This window comes from Panthera leo, chromosome A1 (assembly GCF_018350215.1).
Source record: "Panthera leo isolate Ple1 chromosome A1, P.leo_Ple1_pat1.1, whole genome shotgun sequence".
Lineage (NCBI taxonomy): Eukaryota > Metazoa > Chordata > Mammalia > Carnivora > Felidae > Panthera > Panthera leo.
The window spans coordinates 52,403,332-52,420,734 of NC_056679.1; the positions used below are offsets into that span (position 1 = coordinate 52,403,332).

General features: G+C 40.8%; 1 protein-coding gene and 1 long non-coding RNA gene across 2 annotated transcripts in view; one reads left to right on the top strand and one right to left on the bottom strand.

The window, feature by feature from the left end:
- Positions 1 to 8,153, bottom strand: part of OBI1 (ORC ubiquitin ligase 1) — a 41,561-nt gene extending 33,408 nt beyond the window's left edge. The window contains exon 1 of the mRNA XM_042928525.1: positions 8,057 to 8,153. Coding sequence (XP_042784459.1) covers positions 8,057 to 8,128 — 72 coding nt within the window. The 5' untranslated portion in view covers positions 8,129 to 8,153. The remainder of the gene's footprint in view (positions 1 to 8,056) is intronic.
- LOC122214005 lies at positions 7,536 to 15,943 on the top strand. Its single transcript, XR_006199718.1, has 4 exons — positions 7,536 to 7,942; positions 8,780 to 8,948; positions 14,979 to 15,079; positions 15,486 to 15,943. It is a non-coding gene; the product is annotated as an uncharacterized LOC122214005 (long non-coding RNA).
- Positions 15,944 to 17,403: the final 1,460 nt, after the last annotated feature.

The window sequence follows — 17,403 nt, forward strand, 5'->3', positions numbered from 1 at the left end:
GAATACCACAAAACAATCCTAAAAAAAAGAGAGAAAGAAAGAAAAAAGAAAAGAAAAGAAAAGAAAAGCTAATAACATTACTATCTCCGTATGCTTAGGAGCTAACACCATGGAAGGATCTTGTAGCTGCCTCAACCACAGCATGTTCAAAACCGAACTTGGCCTCCTCCACACATTTGCTCCTCCTGCTGCATTCCTCATCTAAGTTCATGGCAGTACTGCCTCATTACTTGGGCTAAAGCACTCAGAGCTATCTCTGACTCACTTATCCTTACCAACCAATCTTTCACCAAATTCCGGTATCATGTATCAAGTCTAAGAAGCCAGAGACTTTAAGATGCACCAATATTTTATGTGCCACTAAGAAAACAGAATGGAAAATACAACTGTAATATGCCATCACTTGTAAGATACAGTCAGGTTTCAAAAAGTTTATGATGTGAAGGGGCGCCTGGGTGGCTCAGTTGGTTAAGTGTCCGACTTCGGCTCAGGTCACAACCTCATGGTTTGTGGGTTTGAGCCCCGCGTCAAGTTGTGTGCTGACAGCTCAGAGCCTGGAGCCTGCTTCGGATTCTGTGTCTCCCTCTCTGCCCTCCCCGCTCGCACTCTCTCTCTCTCCCTCAAAATAAACATTAAAAAAATTTTTTTTTCAGTTATAATGTGAAAAAAGTCCATCCCAGAATGTCAAAATATGGCAAATCTACCTCCAAGTGTTTTTTGTTTTGTTTTATTTTCACCTATCATGTATCCCTTCTTTTCCATCTTCACCTGAATGAGTCCAGGTTCTCATTCCTTTACCCTTGGATCTACTGCAATGACCTACCTCCTCACAACCTTCCTGGCTTCCAAATATTCAGTTCTGTCCACCTTTCATACTGATGCCAGAGCTACCTTTCTAAAATAAGGATCAGTAGCTTTCACTGCTCGCCTGCAAAACAGCAATGATTTTTCCCTGTTCACAGTTTTAAATATAGCATTCAAAGAACAACATAATCTGGTTCTTAAGTAGCCATTTCGTCTGTTATTTCGATACTGATCTTCTATTTCAATACTTGATATAACCTGCACTTCAAGCACACAGATCTACTTGATGTTCACCAAATTAATAGGCACATTGGAGGCTCCCTGTTTATTGTGCTCTCATTTCTTAGCTTGATATATCCTGCTGGCCTCCAGCTTCCCCAATGAAAATAGACTCCCTTCCAGCTTTTAAGATGAAGATCAACTGCTACCTCTTCTGCAAGGCCTTCATTAATCCTTTTTAGAATTAACCGGGTCTTTGTCTGATTTTCCTAAGGGTACTCCTTATGCATTGATTTAATGTTCACTTCTATCTGCATTGTGCTTTACTTAGAAAATTGTTTACATTCTGTTCTCCCTGTTAGATTTCAGGCTCCTTGGGGGCAGGAGAGGGGCATGCTCATCTTTGTATCCACCTATAGCACTTGCTATAATGCCTGGCACACTCTAAGATTAATAAAAGTGAATTTTGATGTATTAAAATGAAAGGCTGAGATAACATTCCTTTAAGTGTCTCAAGAAGCAAAAGGTCAATGGCCACTGCCAAACTGTGAAACAGCAAAAGTTTAACCTTTCCATTTAATACACCAAATTATATAGAACAACCACAGGCAGACGACTTGACTCTGTCTGCTAAGAGCCACTGGCAATGCCACCCACAGGAGAATTATTTTCACTGTTTGATACCTGGTATTGTCACTCTCATTGGGTTGGAGTTTTGGAACGTTGACTAATTCACTTCTTTGGACCAAGTACTTATCAGATGATTATTTATAAACAATGGTTTAAATTTACCTTAGGAGAATAGAAACCTATAAATAAGAAAGAACTACTAAAACAAATTACTTGTTATTTATTTGACTGTAACCTATAAGAGCAAACTACAAAGCATCTAGCCCTCCCACAATTCCTGTCCACCCATCTTCCTCTACCAAGATCCTGGTATATACAGTATCAAAATATGCATATAATTTTCTTCAATAAAATCTTTCTGAGATAAAGAAATAGTCATAATTTGCCTATATTATTAAACTTTCCATCCAATTTACTCTCAAATGAGATCTGTGGCAGTAAAACAGTATTCTTATGAAATAAAAATGTAAGACAACAATGGCAAGTGACATGTACAATTCCAAACTCATCTAGAGTAAGGATGTTGAAATGATAGTCTAGGAATGCACCCTGAGGGTGGTGAGGAGGAGGAGGAATGGAAGAGAAAGCAAGGTATGAAAAGTGGGCTCTTTGGGGCACCTGGGTGGCTCAGTCGGTTGAGCATCTGACTTCAGCTCAGGTCATGATCTCACTGCTTGTGAGTTCGAGCCCCACATCGGGCTCTGTGCTGACAGCTCAGAGCATGGAGCCTGCTTCAGATTTTGTGTCTCCGTCTCTCTGCTTCTCCCCTACTTGCACTCTGTCTGTCTCTCTCTCTCTAAAATAAACATTAAAAAAATTAAAAAAAAAAAAAAAAGAAAAGTGGGCTCTTATCACTGAAATGGGCCTGAGAGGGCAATCCTAGATGCAGAAAAGATTAACCCTAAATCTGCAATTCTACTACACAATTGTCATTTCTTTTATTTGAAGATGTTTCAATTTTAAGAGACCACTCTACCACCAAAGCTCCTTTCTTAAAAAATAGATGTACCCGAGAGAAGTCATGTCAAAATGGGTTATTCATTAATATCCATATCATCCTGGACTCACCTACTAGGAGTTATTATACACTGGTTTAGGACAAGGTTTCCCAAATTCAGCACTACTGACATTCTGGACTGAAGAACTTTTTTTTTTTTTTTTAAGTTTATTTATTTTGAGAGTGTGCATGCAAGTGCAGGAGGGGCAGAGAGAGAGGGAGAGAAGGCCAAGCAGGCACCACACTGTCAGCCGGACCAGGGGCTCAAACCCACAAACCAAACCATGAGATCATGACCCAAGCCAAAACCAAGAGTCTGACGCTCAACCAACTGAGCTACCCAGGGGCCCCTGGACTGAAGAACTTTTTGATATAGGGATCTGTCCTGTATATTGTAGGATGTTTAGCTAGCAACATCCCTGGGCTCTACCCAGTAGACGCAAGTAGCACACCCCTGGAGACAATCAGAGGCGTCTCTAGGCACTGCCAAATGTCCCTGCAGGATGAAATCCACTCCCAACCCTTTCAGAACCACTGGTGTAAACTATTCACATATTTCCCTAACAACCTAATGGGGTTGGTAGTATCTAATTCATTATCAGCTGTGGAAACTGAGTCTCAAGGAAAAAATAACACAGGTTATAAGTGGCAGAACCAGTATTTAACCATCATTCAATGTGATCCAACTGCAAATTGAGTGCTCTTTCAACTAAGAAATAGTTTTTTCTTCCTTAGTACAGAGTTAGTGAACAATAATCTGGGAGTAAGAAATAGAGAGCACATGCCTGAAAGAAGCAAGAAATTTGGATCAAGACTTTGGGGTCAATAGGGGCTGTAGAAAAAGGCCACTGAGAGAAGTGATGGGAAGGAAAAGCAACTTAACTGGCCTGGCAATTACACTTCAAGTCGGTTCCTGTGCCTTTTATCATCTTTGCTAGAGACTCGAGTTCATTTTTCTTCAAATAATATTCTTTCTTGCACCTATGTCAGAATTTTATGGGTTTCACTAGGGAAGACCTAGAAAGACTGAAAAAGAAGGCTGAGGTATAAAAATGATGGGTAATAATAACTCCTCTGCCTCAATTTGGGGATTTTGGAAATTTTTCAAAATGAAATTTCTGGATTGTTCTTGCTATGTTTCAAGAAATCTTTGGCTCTGGGCCAAAACTTAGATCCTAGAACTTTAATAAAACTATGTGATCCTGAGAACTAAGCTGCTTAATACCTATTGGTTTAGGTCTCCATTTCTTTCTAGGTAAAAGAAGAAATAATATATCTTGCCTCCCCCACCTTCATCACTACCTAGAATGCTTTCAAGGATCATATTTCTTTAGTAAATATGTCAGCTCTTACATACCAATCTTAAAATTATTAGGATACATCAATACTTTTTTTTTAGTAATTTTTAAATTATGTCCTAAGTACATAAAAACATAATACTGTATTTTTTGAAAGTGTCTGCATTCTTCAAACTTAATTTGGAAAGGAAAAAAATGTAGTCCATATGGCTTTTGTCAAAGTAAATTACTTGTGACAATTATGTACAATCCACTCTTGGGAACTGAAGAGTCAATCAGGAATCAAACGTGGGCTCAATGTACTGAGGTCGATAACATGCTGGCCAATCAACAGCCCCTGATGAACACTGATTAATTAGTTTAGTTGCATAAGGCTTCTTACCTAGCCTTACCTTGTCAACATTTTTAATCAACAATATGGGTGGAATGCAAGGCCTCCCTCAAAGAAGGGATTCTTCCTGTAGTATTCCTAGCTTGAAACAGTCCACCCTACTTTGGACACTGCAAGAGACAGATACCCCATATCCTAAGGAAGCTGATTTCGTTTTGGATTATTTCAGCCACAGGGCTTGCCCTTACATAAGTACAAATCTTAATACTGTAGAGCTACACAAAGCTTGATTCCCTTCCAAATGAAAAATAGTCTGTATTTAAAAATTTGCTATTATGTCCATTCATTCCAACACAATTCCATTCCACATATTCGAACCTCAATTTCAACTCCTTTCTAAATTTCAAAATACTCTAGTTTTTTTATATTGAAGTCTCAAACTGGACTTATACTCAAGTGACGAATAACTGAATATGATACACTAACGTTGAAGAGCACCAGAAGTCTAGTTGCTTGTCACTTCACTTCAGAACCTCCTTCACCTTTCATTAAACTAACTATAGTCTACATTGGGAGACATGTTACTCACGGAAAAATGCAGACTTAGTCAAAAACATGCAACAATAATTTGATTTTGCAGCTGGAATCCTAATTGATGAGAAAAATGACTGGAATTATCTAGAGATAAACTGGTCTGTAGCAATCTGGTACCAGGACCTAAATGTCACTTAACTGATATCCTGAACCTGTATTTCTGCTTGCTGGCCCACTAGTTCTAGGCAAAAAGAAAAAATTAAGGAGGAATAGGCAAGAAAATATATTACACATAACTCATCCCACAGGATGTGTATCTAACTTCTTCAAACACATAGAGCTCTTGAGATATTGGCAAGGTTGCTAAACATTATTAAGCAGAAAGAATCCACCTTTAAGGCTAAGGCAGAGAAAGGCAGAAAATGCAAAATGTCTAAACTGTCCAATTTTAAGTACATTTGTATCCAAAAGACAAAGTATTGACAGTGTGCATACTTAGGCTATCTCCACTACTCTTATGTCTCTATTCTTCCCCATCCCTGTCAGCATCTATATTATCTATTCGGATTTAAGGTCTCTCCCACCCCCAACTCTTCCTTTAAGGTAATATGCACTTTTTTTTCTTTTTTTTTTTTATTTTTTTAACAGTGACCTCTCAGGGATAATGGCTCCTAATTCTGTTGAACAATCAAAAGAAAAGAATCTTGCTAATGGTGAGATTTTTGGACAAATAATGAGGGCAGCAAAAGAATGGTTATCTGAGAGAGGGCTAGTCAAAAAGGACCTTACCGCAGATCTCAGAGGTGGCCAGAGGTGTGTGTCAGGGAGGTGGACGCGGCATTGGAAACATGGTACTACCCCAGGTTATGCTATCTCCAGTACTCCACAATTACCGTTATGTGGTGAGGGTTAAGTGGCCCAAACAGATCAGATTTCCTTTAACTGTACAAAAGGCAGCAGTTATACGGAACCAGTTAAAACCTGGATGTACTGCGGCAATTTGTAGAACAAACAGGTCCCACTCCATTGGGAAAGCAAATCTTCATAGAATGAGTGCACTTCCTCAGGAAGCAACTGGGAAGAACAGTTACTAGAAAGGCTGGTTTCCTCATTTGAGGGCCTGTCTCAGTGCCCACACTAAAGTTTAATATTTATTGAATATTATTATGCCCCAGACCTTATGCTAAACACTACAACTGAATTACTTCATTTAATTGTGCCCAGAATGCAAGAAAGAGTGTTGCTTCTATTACCATTCCCATCTCACAGATAAGGAAACTGTTCTGAGACAGGTTAAGTAACTTGTGTAAGGTCACAGAACTAGTAAATGGAAGAAGCTAAAACTCATAGTCTGAACACAGAACTCAGGCCTTCAATACATTTATGCTTCCACAGTAGACAGAAGAAGATGCCTGTTTACAAACCATTAATCTTTTATTAGATTTCATTTTAGAACACAGCTAAGCAATACAGGAAAAAAAGAGAGAAAGGGATGGAGGGGAGGAGGCACACTACAAGAGTGTCTGCTATCACAGATGAGCTCACGTGAGTTTTTAGGAAGAATTTACTGAAGACACAAATGATAACAGAGGTTCAAGCCAGAGACTCTAAGCCTTAGCTTTTTTATGTCAAAAAAAAAAATGGGGCAACCAGCCCTATCTATTTCACAGCACTGGTGAAATGAGTAAATGAAGTAATTAAATGCATACAAGAGCATTCTGTAAACTGCAAATCACTGTATTCTACTAGGTATCCTTTTTTGTTAAACACAAAAAGCACAGGTATGGAAAATCAACCAGGCAGAACACATTGTCAACACAACTGCAAAAGAGCCTGTTAACTAATGGAAACTAGATATAATGTGTACAACTAAGACCAAAGGAAAATTATTTCCCAAGATATTTTTATCAGCTTTTAATGCTACTGTTGAGAGTAAATGCACTCAGAACTTAACCCGTACTTGTGGCAACTTCATGTCAGAGACCAAATGTAGACTAGCAAATATAAACATCATCTCCCCCTCCTCCCAGCTCTGTATGTAGGCAGTGGCAGCAAATACCAGCTCAAATACCACCCTCTACGCCACCATCCTTGATCTCTCCAGTCAGAATTGATCAAGCCATCCCCTGTATGCGCTCACAGCACATTTGCTATTTCCTTGGCATTTCATTCTGACTGATACCAAGAGTTACCAGTTGCTTCCAAGCCTGACTTCCTACTACTGCTTGAACTCAGTAAATTCACACAGAACCCCAAACACCTAAGGCAGATGATCATACTGGCTGGCACTCCAATGTTTGCTCTATGAAGTTTCTAGGTCTCAATTCCACGCAGGAGGCTGTAGTTTCAGTCTGCACTCGAGGGTAAACAGACACATCACAAATGTAAAAACAATTCGGGGTGGGAAAAAAGTCTGACTGCTCATACACAGGATCTTCTTTCTTGATCTATGCGTTAAAGAAACGCTCTTTTAAAAACCAAGTGGGAGGCACAAACAGAAATGAAAGAAGAGACGAATGCATCAGACTCTTCAAAATTCTGTTTCTAATTCAGAACTACTTTATCTAGCTTCACAAACACGTTAGACACCTCTTGCAACACAAAGAGCGGGGATTCCATCTCATCGCTGAATGGTTCCAAAAGACCATGCCTCTCATTCTAAATACCACTCAGGGGTGGGTACTATTTACCTTTCAAATTCTGAACCCAGAGCAAAGGACATTCTAAAGGCAGGGTTAAGCAAAGGAAAGGATGTTGGAAATGGAAAAGACTCTCCAATTAACACAGCGGGCAGGCCCAAGGACAAGAACATTCCACTTGTGTAGGGGACGAAGGAATTTTGGGCAAGACTCCCTGGAAACGTGCTTTAACGGGCTTCATACACGCCACACAGGTGGCAAAGGGGCGTAAAATACTGTTGCGATTCCTTACTGACGAGGCCTCCTTCGACGTCGGAGTCGGCCGGCCGGGTGAGGCCGGCGGAGCTAACAGAGCCGCCTGGCCGCCCTTCCTTCAGACCCCAGGCCGCTGTCATCCCCCTCCAAAAGGCGCAGAGGATGAACCCAGCAACCACGACGCGTTCCCTTCGTCCCCCAGGACGCGGCCTCCCAGCGCCTGAGGAGAACGCGGGTAAGCGTCTGCACCCATCTCCCCGTCCCCGCCACACACGGAGACCGCCCTCGGCTCCGGCGGGCGACTTCATACCCGACCCTGTTTCGAGAAGTGCCCAGAATCACCCATTACCTTCCCCAAGCAAATGTGGCACGTGATGGGCAGAGTGAGCGACAATGTAACGTTCTGCACGGTCTGAGCCATGGCAGCGTTCAGAATCCCGCCAACACGGAAGTCCCGCCGACGGCGGCTCCTAGCCGCGACTGGGGCCGCGCGAGGCCGGCTACGGCAGCCTGGCAGGGCCACAGCCCGCCGGGAGAGGAAACGAAAACGCGCTTTTGAAACGTGCGGCCGCCACGGCTTTTCCTTTCCTTCCTTCCTCCCTCCCTCCCTCCGGAGCTTCCTTCCTTTCCTCCCTTTCTTCCTTTCATTCAAAAAAAAAAAAAAAAAAAAAAGCCCCGGGTTCGGAAGCTGCAAGATTCTTGAGAATGAGGAGGAAGGCGGTTTACTATGGGCATCGATGGAGGATCTTGAAAGTTTAAATGAAAGAGTAGCAGTGCAGAGCAGAGAGGAAGATGGGGAAAGCGATTTTAAATGCCTTACTCTTTCCCGGAGGGTGGGTGGGAGTTTTCTGCCTAAAAAACCCCACACAGTCTGCAAACGCAGGGCGCAGTCAAAACAGGAAGAGATAAAATGTTATGTATACATTTTAATTTTCAAAAAAAAAAAAAAAAAACCTTTCTGCCGCTCTCAGATCTTTTTCCATTCTGAAATGGTGCGATGTTCCTTAAAAACAAGAAATAGTGATTGTCTCTTGATCTCTTTCTGAGACGATTTGGATACATTTAATCGCAGGTTTCCCTGAAGGCTTGCTTTTCATTGGCCTTTCTGTGGTTTCCAACGGAGACTAAAGGGTCAGGGCCACGAACTCTGATTTACACGTCCAAGTGAGAAAGCTGCAAACAGTGCCAGCCGTCCATCCTCTGGAAAGCACTTGAACAAGCCTGTGAAGCCTTCATTTCAGGTGCGTGGTTTGGATAAGCTAGGTAACATTGGGCTGTAGGACTCGGAAGGAGAATGTGTGAGGTTCTAAGTTAGCATTTCCTACTAGTGAAAAAGAAAAAACTCTAAAAGTTCCTTCATGAATCTTGAATGTAACAGATTTGGAATTTAATTGCAACTTACTTTAAGTGAGGGCCAATGTGATTAATTTATGCAAACATACAATTGTGAGTAGAGAGATTAAAAACAAAACCAATGGAACTACTTCTACCCATCTTTGGGAAAACGACACAGAGACAGTATAATTAGAAGCAGCAGGTTGTCAAAGGAAAGGGTTTCTGGATCTGTATGGGACGGTAGAAATCACTGTCCCAACAACTTTCTGGCTCTACTGGCTTCAGATAATTTATTTGACCTTTCTGCTTCTTAGCTTCCTTCTTGGTAAAGTGTGTGTGTGTGTGTGTGTGTGTGTGTGTGTGTGTGTGTGTATGTGTGTGTGTGTGTGTGCGCGCGCGCGCGCGCGCATTAAAAGAGGTCAATGTATGTTTACTATCATGTCTCAAAGAAACACAATAATGAGACTGGACCAGCCTGAAGAAACCTAAGTCCAGTTCAAAATCTGCTCACAAGTGACAGTGAAAATTCTTTGAAACATCTCAATAACTTCATTTCCTGGGAATTGGAGGCCATCATGCATTTGGAATTGGAGAACTAGGGAAAACTGCCTGGTTATTGGCCACTTTTTCAAAATGCCTGGCATAAAGTCACTTGGTTTGGCTATTTTTTGGCTTTTTGAAGTCATATTTTTATGGAGTCTGGAATTCACATGTTTTCCTAATGCATCATTCCTGGCCAAGAGTGTAGATGTTAGGCTTCAGAATGAGACAGCTCCAGGTGGATACCCACTGTCATTCAAGTTTCACCTTGTCCCCAGCCTGCTGTGTTCTTCCTGTTCTCACCTCACTGATAGCTAAGATGGTATGTTAGGACCTCTCATTCCCACCCTTTGAGTGGGATGTAGGACTGAGAATGTTTTGCCTTTCACATCCATCCCTAGAAACTGCAGCAGGGAGACATGTTGAAGACATTTTTTTGTGGTTGTTTTTTTAGTTATTGGGGCAAATTCATTTCTTGTTAATCACCTCAATGATTGGTGTTAATACTCAGTCACAAAGCTGAGTTTAAAAAACCATACCCTACCTTTTAGGTAAAATGTCAAAACCTAGACTCTTCCCAACATCTCTTTCCACATTCGCTATCATTGTCATGGCTTCTTGGTGCTTAGTGCTTTGTCCACATAGTTATTTCTGTGTTGATCACGCTGTATTATATTTGGTTATGTGTTTGCCCCCACAATAGACTGTTTCTTGAGGTCAGAGATTGTGTATGATATCTAGTATCTGGTACTCGGTGACTGTTCCACAAAAGGTAATATTTTCTTTCGCTACAGACACAGGGTGCTGTAAAAATTGCCTTTACTTGTTTTTCACTTCAAAATGGAAGACTTTTTAAAAATTTGGTTTTTGCTAATTATACATTTAATTTAAAATTTAAAATTAAATTATAATTTAAAAAATTAGCTTTTTGCTAATTATAAAAATAATAAGGCTCATCTTAAGAAAAGTAAGCCATTTTTAAATATATAAAATAATAAGCAGGGGTGCCCTGGGTGGCTCAGTTAAGCATCTGACTTCAGCTCAGGTCATGATTTCATGGTTTCTGAGTGCAAGCCCCACATTGGGATCTGTACTGACAGCGCAGAGCCCGCTTCAGATCCTCTGTCTCTCTCTCTCTCTCTCTCTCTCTCTTTCTCTCTCTGCCCCTCCCCTGCTCACTCTCTCTCTCTCAAAAATAAACATTGAAATAATAATAAAATAAAATAATAAGCCAAATTTCTTCAGTACTAACGCCTCACTTTTCTATCCTGTGTGGTAATCACTGTTAAATTCTAGAACATATCCAAACATTTTAAGTCATGTATATGTGTATAACCACAAATAGGATCATACCATAACATACCTGCTTTTTTTTTTTTTAACTAATGTTTGGTGGATAGGTACACACACATACATATCTAAATAATACTGTTAGCAATACAGGTTGATTATGACTCCCTCTAGGCCCAAACTGATTGCATGCCAATTCCCAGGCTTTGCTTTTGATAATGCAAATAGTTTAAGGCTAGGAACTATCCTTTCCTTCTGCTCTATGAACAGCATTTCCTTTTGTTGACAAATCATGTTCTAAATAGATGTTATTTGGCCAATTTTGTTAAATTAACGCTATTTCTCTAATAGAAAAACAAAGATTACTTGGCTCATTGTAATCTTTGTAAATTGTACAAAATGTACAATTGTACATTGTAATCTTTGCTTATTGTAAATTGGCTTAATCTCTTTCTGGACTTCCTAGTAGCCTTATGGAGAGTCCTGTGACCCAAGGAATTCTATCAGATATAACATCTGAGATGGGCTAAAGCCCCCTAAATTCTTAGAATTATAAATTTTTACAACTAGAAAGAATCTAGGGTTTGTTTTTTTTTTTAGCAGGTTCTCCTTTCAGAGATGAAGATATTGAGACCTAGAGAGATAAACCACCAGGAAATGGTAGATTTGGAACTAAATCCTAGATCTCACTTGGATTCTCTGAGATTGTTGGCCCCATGCCTTAGTGTAAGTGCAAGATGTATTATTATTAATAAAGTAGTTCAGTAATAAAAAGTCAGTTATAATTGAATTTCTTTGCTAAGAAAACCATCAAATAGCTATGGAACACCTTTTACCCCTTGTTTAAATCAGATTCATTTTTATGATAAATTATTTAAAAGCAAGTTTAAAAAAATATAAAATCTTAAGTGCTATTAAAAATTGATTAGGCATGCATTATTCTTTCATTGACCCAGTTCAGATTGTTTTTTAATTTTTTTTTGGTCAAAGCTAATAAATTTGAGTAGATGTTTCAGACAGACATTTTGTAATCATTTGGTCATCAGTCAATTAATCACAACTTCATAAATATTGATTTCAGATTATATTTATTTTTCATTCCTGAAAGACAATCTTTTTTGTTGTTGTTTGTTTTAAATTTATACTCCCCCACTTGGATTGTGGTTAACACTGAGGAAACTCATAAAAGTTGGATTAATTTAAGCACAGGTGCTGGCCCAGCCGCATGGACGTCAAGAATGGTACTGCCTTCTCACAGGCTGCAAATTCTGAACTAAAATGTCTTAAGATAGTGGCATGAAAGATGCTTGTTACTACTATAGCAAAAGAACTTGGGTTTTTCTTGCAAGGTTTTTTGTTTTTGTTTTTGTTTTTTTAAAGAAAGACTACTAAAAGTTAGCCTGCATTCATTTAATGTACTTCTTTTAAAAACATTAAGGAACAACAAATTCAGGCAATGTTCTGCCTCAGGGAGCTTTCATTCTACTGGGAAGTTGCTCCAAGCATTGGCTTGGAGCCAAATCTTTGCCTCTTGAGTAGCAGTTGAGGTTTTAATGCTTAATTTGCATATCAAGTTTGTATGTAAATCACAATATAAGTGATTGCGAAAGGAATAAATAAATGAATGAATGAATAAAAAAATAAATAAATAAATAAAATTAGTTATCTGTTGTTCCATCAATATTTAAAAATCTTAAATGGCTTTTTAAAAATGTTTATTTAATTTTGAGAGAGAGAGAGAGAGTGTGTGTGTGTGTGTGTGTGTGTGAGCGGGGGAGGGTCAGAGAGAGAGGGAGACAACAGAATCAGAAGCAGGCTCCAGGCTCAGAGCTGTCAGCACAGACTCCAATGTGGGGCCCAAATCCACAAGCTGTGAGATCATGACCTGAGCCAAAGTCGGATGCTTAACCGACTGAGCCACCCAGGCGCCCCTAATTTTTTTTTTATATGCCAGGCACTGGTCTAAAAGTTGGGTATACAGCTGTGAATGCCTGCCTACTTTTATTCATTCAACAACCACTTCACTGACTACCAATGACATGCCAGCCACTGTGCTATTAATGAGCCATTTTATAAATGGAACCACTGAGCCCAGCTCTTCTATTCTACCATAAAAATGCCTATTTCTACAGTAATTTCTCTTCTGGATGTGCTTATTGTCAGTTAGCCTCTGGCATTGTGACACAGCAAGTTATAGTTTTAAATATTTTAAAATGTTGCAAATTGGATGATTGTTTTAAATTAGGTAATTTTTAAAAGAATATTTTAGTTCCACCTAAGGCTAAGTGGTACTTCACAAATGTTTGTTGAATGCTAGAGAATAAATAAAGGAAATGTTATCTCTGGGAGTATTGTAACAGATTTTAACAGGAACCAGAAGACGGAAAAGCAGTGGGATTTGCCACAGTAGCAGAATCGGGAACACAGTTCTGAGATCCTGACTGCTTTTGTCTTTAAATTGCCCGCAGAGCACTTCTTTTTCTTTTTGCCCTTTGTTTAGGGGTTAGCAGAACTTCCAAGGTAAGATCCTCCCGTAAGAACTTAAAGCCAGGCCCTTGTTTTCATGTTATTTACTTAAGCCCTGTAAATAATGGCACTCCATCTGAGGACACCTCTCTTACAAGGGCATCCTACACTTGGCCATGGAGTCATCAGCGGCTGGCTGCAGCCTTGCCAAGTTGCTTTAGGTAAAGCATCAACACCTCCTTTACACACTCAACACTCCCCGTCATTGTTTTAGCAGCTGAGTCATTTATTACAAGTGTTATTTAAGATATGGCTCTATTTCCCCATATCACCATCTTCACCTCTCTGATCTGTGATTTTTACTTCTTTTTCTCCCCACACCACTCACTAGGACAAGTCTCAACTTTTGTCTCTTTCATGAGGCTTTTCTTGCATGCCCGAGCCTCCTCATAACCCTCTTGCCTTTCAAATTCTGTATCACTTCTAATCTATATCAACCAATTTTGTACCTCATGAATGTATTCTCCAAGCCCCTATTGAACACCTACTATGGCTCAAGCACAATGACAAATGCTAAAGCTAAAAAGCTGAAAGACTGGCTGGAAGTCTGAGATCAAGGTGTCACAGGCTTGCTGCCTTCCGAGGGTGATGAAGACGGATCTGTTCCATGCCTGGCTCCCAGCTTCTGGCGGTTTTCTGGCATTCTTTGGTGTTCCTTGCTTGTAGAAGCATCACGAAGATGCCTACCTTCATATTTATGTGGCTTTCTCCCTGTGTGCATGTCTGCGTTCTAATTTCCCCTTTTTATAAGGTTGGCAGCATGGATTAAGGGCCCGCCCTACTTCATTACCACCTCATCTTGCTTAATTAGTTATATCTGTGATGACCTTCTTTCCAAAGAAGGTCACATTCTGACATAATGGGCTTAAGACTTCAAAATATGAATGGGGGGGTGCACAACTCAACTTGTAACAGTATCTGTGAACACTATTTAAAATGATGTCCAACTCCCTACCTTCAGGGCACATGGTTGGTCTGCTAGGCCTTGCCCTCCTGTCTGTGGTGGGAGCCTGGGTCTAGTTTAGCAAATAAGATACAAGTAGAGGTAATGTGGTTACTTCTTGGCTGGAGCATTTCATTGTCTGTTTGAGGTTGCTGAGAGCTCTCTTTCCCTCTGCCGTGGTGACCATCTAGCATGTAAGATGGAACATATACAGAAAGCAACATGGAACGAGCTTTGACTCTTGATCGGCAAATAGCCTGAAAGAAAACTGAACGTTTATTATTATAAGTGACTAAGTTGTGTTACTATATCATAACCTAGTCTTTCCTGTTACAATAACTTTGAGGAACATGATTTATTTGTATTTTGCTAAGGGCTGAATTGTGTCTCCCCAGAATTTATATCATGAAGCCTACACTCTCAATGTGACTGTATCTGGAAATAGGGTCTTCAGTAGGTAATTAAGGCTAACAGAGATCATGAAGATGGGACCATAATCTCATTGGACTGTGGCCTTGTAAGAAGAGAAAGATCTCTCCTTCTCTTTCTCTCTCTCTCTCTCTTTCCCATCTCCCTATTTTTATTTCTTTCTGAATTTTCATTTCTCTCTTTCTCTCCACTCCCCTCCCCCACTTAGGGACACATGAAGACCAAGGCCGTCTGCAAGCCAGGAGGAGAACTCTCCTCAGAACCCGACCACCTGTGGCATTCTGATCTGGGACTGTCAGTCTCTGAACTGTGAGAAAATAAATGTCCGCCACTTCAGCCACCCCATCTGTGGTATTTTGTTAGGGCAACCTGAGCTGGCGAAGTCACTTTTTTTTCTTACTTATATTGATTTATATGTTTTCCTACTTATACTTATTTAGACTCTCATAATTTTTTCTTGTGCTTTTTCTAATCTATGAAAAATATTAGTTTTATAATTATAAAAGATTTAACACTTAAAGAAAATTCCTTCAAAGCATGCATCATTATGCCACGTATTTTAGTAGATGTGCCACCCAGGTTATCTTTACAATGAACTAAATTCAAAGGAAAACCAAAATTCAATTCAAGTTCATAGAAATGTGTTGAAAGCCACAGCTCTCGTGGCCGCTGTCCTGAAGAGCCTCACACCAATCTCCTACCTCTCTTTCTGCAGATACAGACTTTTAATGATAACACAAACCATTTCTGTACTTCACGAACTGAAACGGCGATTTGTGGTGTGGCATCGTTCTCAGTCTTCCTCGAGTGTTCCCTGAGATGGAGGTAACTGTGATAAATCGTATAACCGTTCACCAAAATCGGCTTCCGCTCCACTTCCTGGGTGAGGATTAGATTGTAGAGTTCCACCAGAGTTGGGCCAATGAAATTTGAGCAGAAGCGACATAGATCTCTTTCAACCCGAAGCTCTAAGAGCCCGTGCTTCCTTCCTCACTCCTCTCCCCCTCGCTCTGGGTACTGGCAGTCGCTCCCTATGCCTGGGTCACAGGGAAGACAACAGAGGGCAGAGCCTCAGGCCAAGTCCAGTAGACTTGAAACATGAGCTGGGAAGTCTGTTGTTATAAGCCACCACGATTCTGGAGCGTTTCTTTCTTAACAGCTACACATCCTAGCCCATCCTCACCTATACAACGTTGGGCACGCTGTGTGAGACTCGGTGTGTGGTGTCTGTGTCTGTACACATGGCACAGGTTAGCTTTTCCTTGGGACAACCTGTGTGACAGACACAGACATAAAGCACTCTGTTCTCCCTTTAGGGGAATCTTGGTGCTGCAGCAGTTGAGGGTATTGTCAGCAAACGTCCTTCAGTTCTCAGTCCTTCAGGGTCTGCCTCAGCTGCAGAGAACCATCTCTACCAACGTCATATCCTTCCTAGGCTGGCCCACATCTGACAGCCGAGGGAGGTAGGGATGTAAAGGTCCGGCCAATGAAGGACAGCTCTGTTGGGTCATTCAGCTCTAGAGCCCCCTGTGAAATCTGTCAGGTGTGGGTGGGCCCGCACCCCAGCCTGGATCCTTCCTTTGCCCAATCCTACTTCCTTCGCTTCTTGTCCACAGGTGTCGACCACAAGGGCACTTCCTAACAAACCTTTTGCACATTCAGCTGTTTCAGAGTCTTCTTCCCAGAGAACCCAGTCTGCCCCCAACTTGCCTACCTTTAAAGAAAATGAGAGAAGTGAGTGTGTGTGTGCGTGCGTGTGTGTGTGTGTGTGTGTGTGTGTGTGTGTATACACACATATGCTGCCAGTGGGTCTCTGTGCCTCGTTGTCTCCCCCACTTTCCTCCTTTGGTGACCCATTTGTTCATAAATATGCCATTATTACTAATTAGCTGCAGCCAACCTCTGCTCCTGCGGGCCTCGGAGACTGTCTACCTTCCTCTAGCAGGTATGACAAATGTGCGAGCATAACTGGCAGAGTGTGACCTCATTTCTTTGTTTAAAGTCGTTGGGAATAAGAAGGACCATTCAGAGGTCAAGAGGCTGGGCCACTTTAATTTTTGTGTTTTATTTATTTTTAGATTCTTCGGTATATTAAAAACTGAAAAAATGCCGAGTGTCACAAATTGTGTGGTGTATGCTGAATATTTACATTTAACAGATTCATTCCTTTAGCCCAAAATACAAGGCAGTGTAATTACTTTCACATTGACCAAAATAATTATAGGATTTATCATAGCCTATGAACTCCTGGCACTACAGGTAGTACTGTCTTGTACAAGTTTGGGTTTGTTTCTGTTTGTTTCCAATCCATGGGTCACATCCCCATTGGCGGGCCATGAAATCAATTAGTGGGTGAAGAACAGGGCAACCAAAGTGGAAAAAACTCCTTCACCCCCTGTCCCTCCAGCCAAGGTGAAGTAACTGAAAATTTTTATGTGGGATTTGTGACTGTCCCCTTCTAGCTGATGCAGTCTCCTCATTTATCCCGACTTTCTCCACTTTCCCCAGGCCTTCTCCTTCACCTCCATCTGTCCTGATTGCAACCAACACTTTAAGAACCTTCCAGTTGCACACAATGGAACATAAATACACGTTACATTGCATGTGGTAATGGTAAAAGTATTATTTGTTCT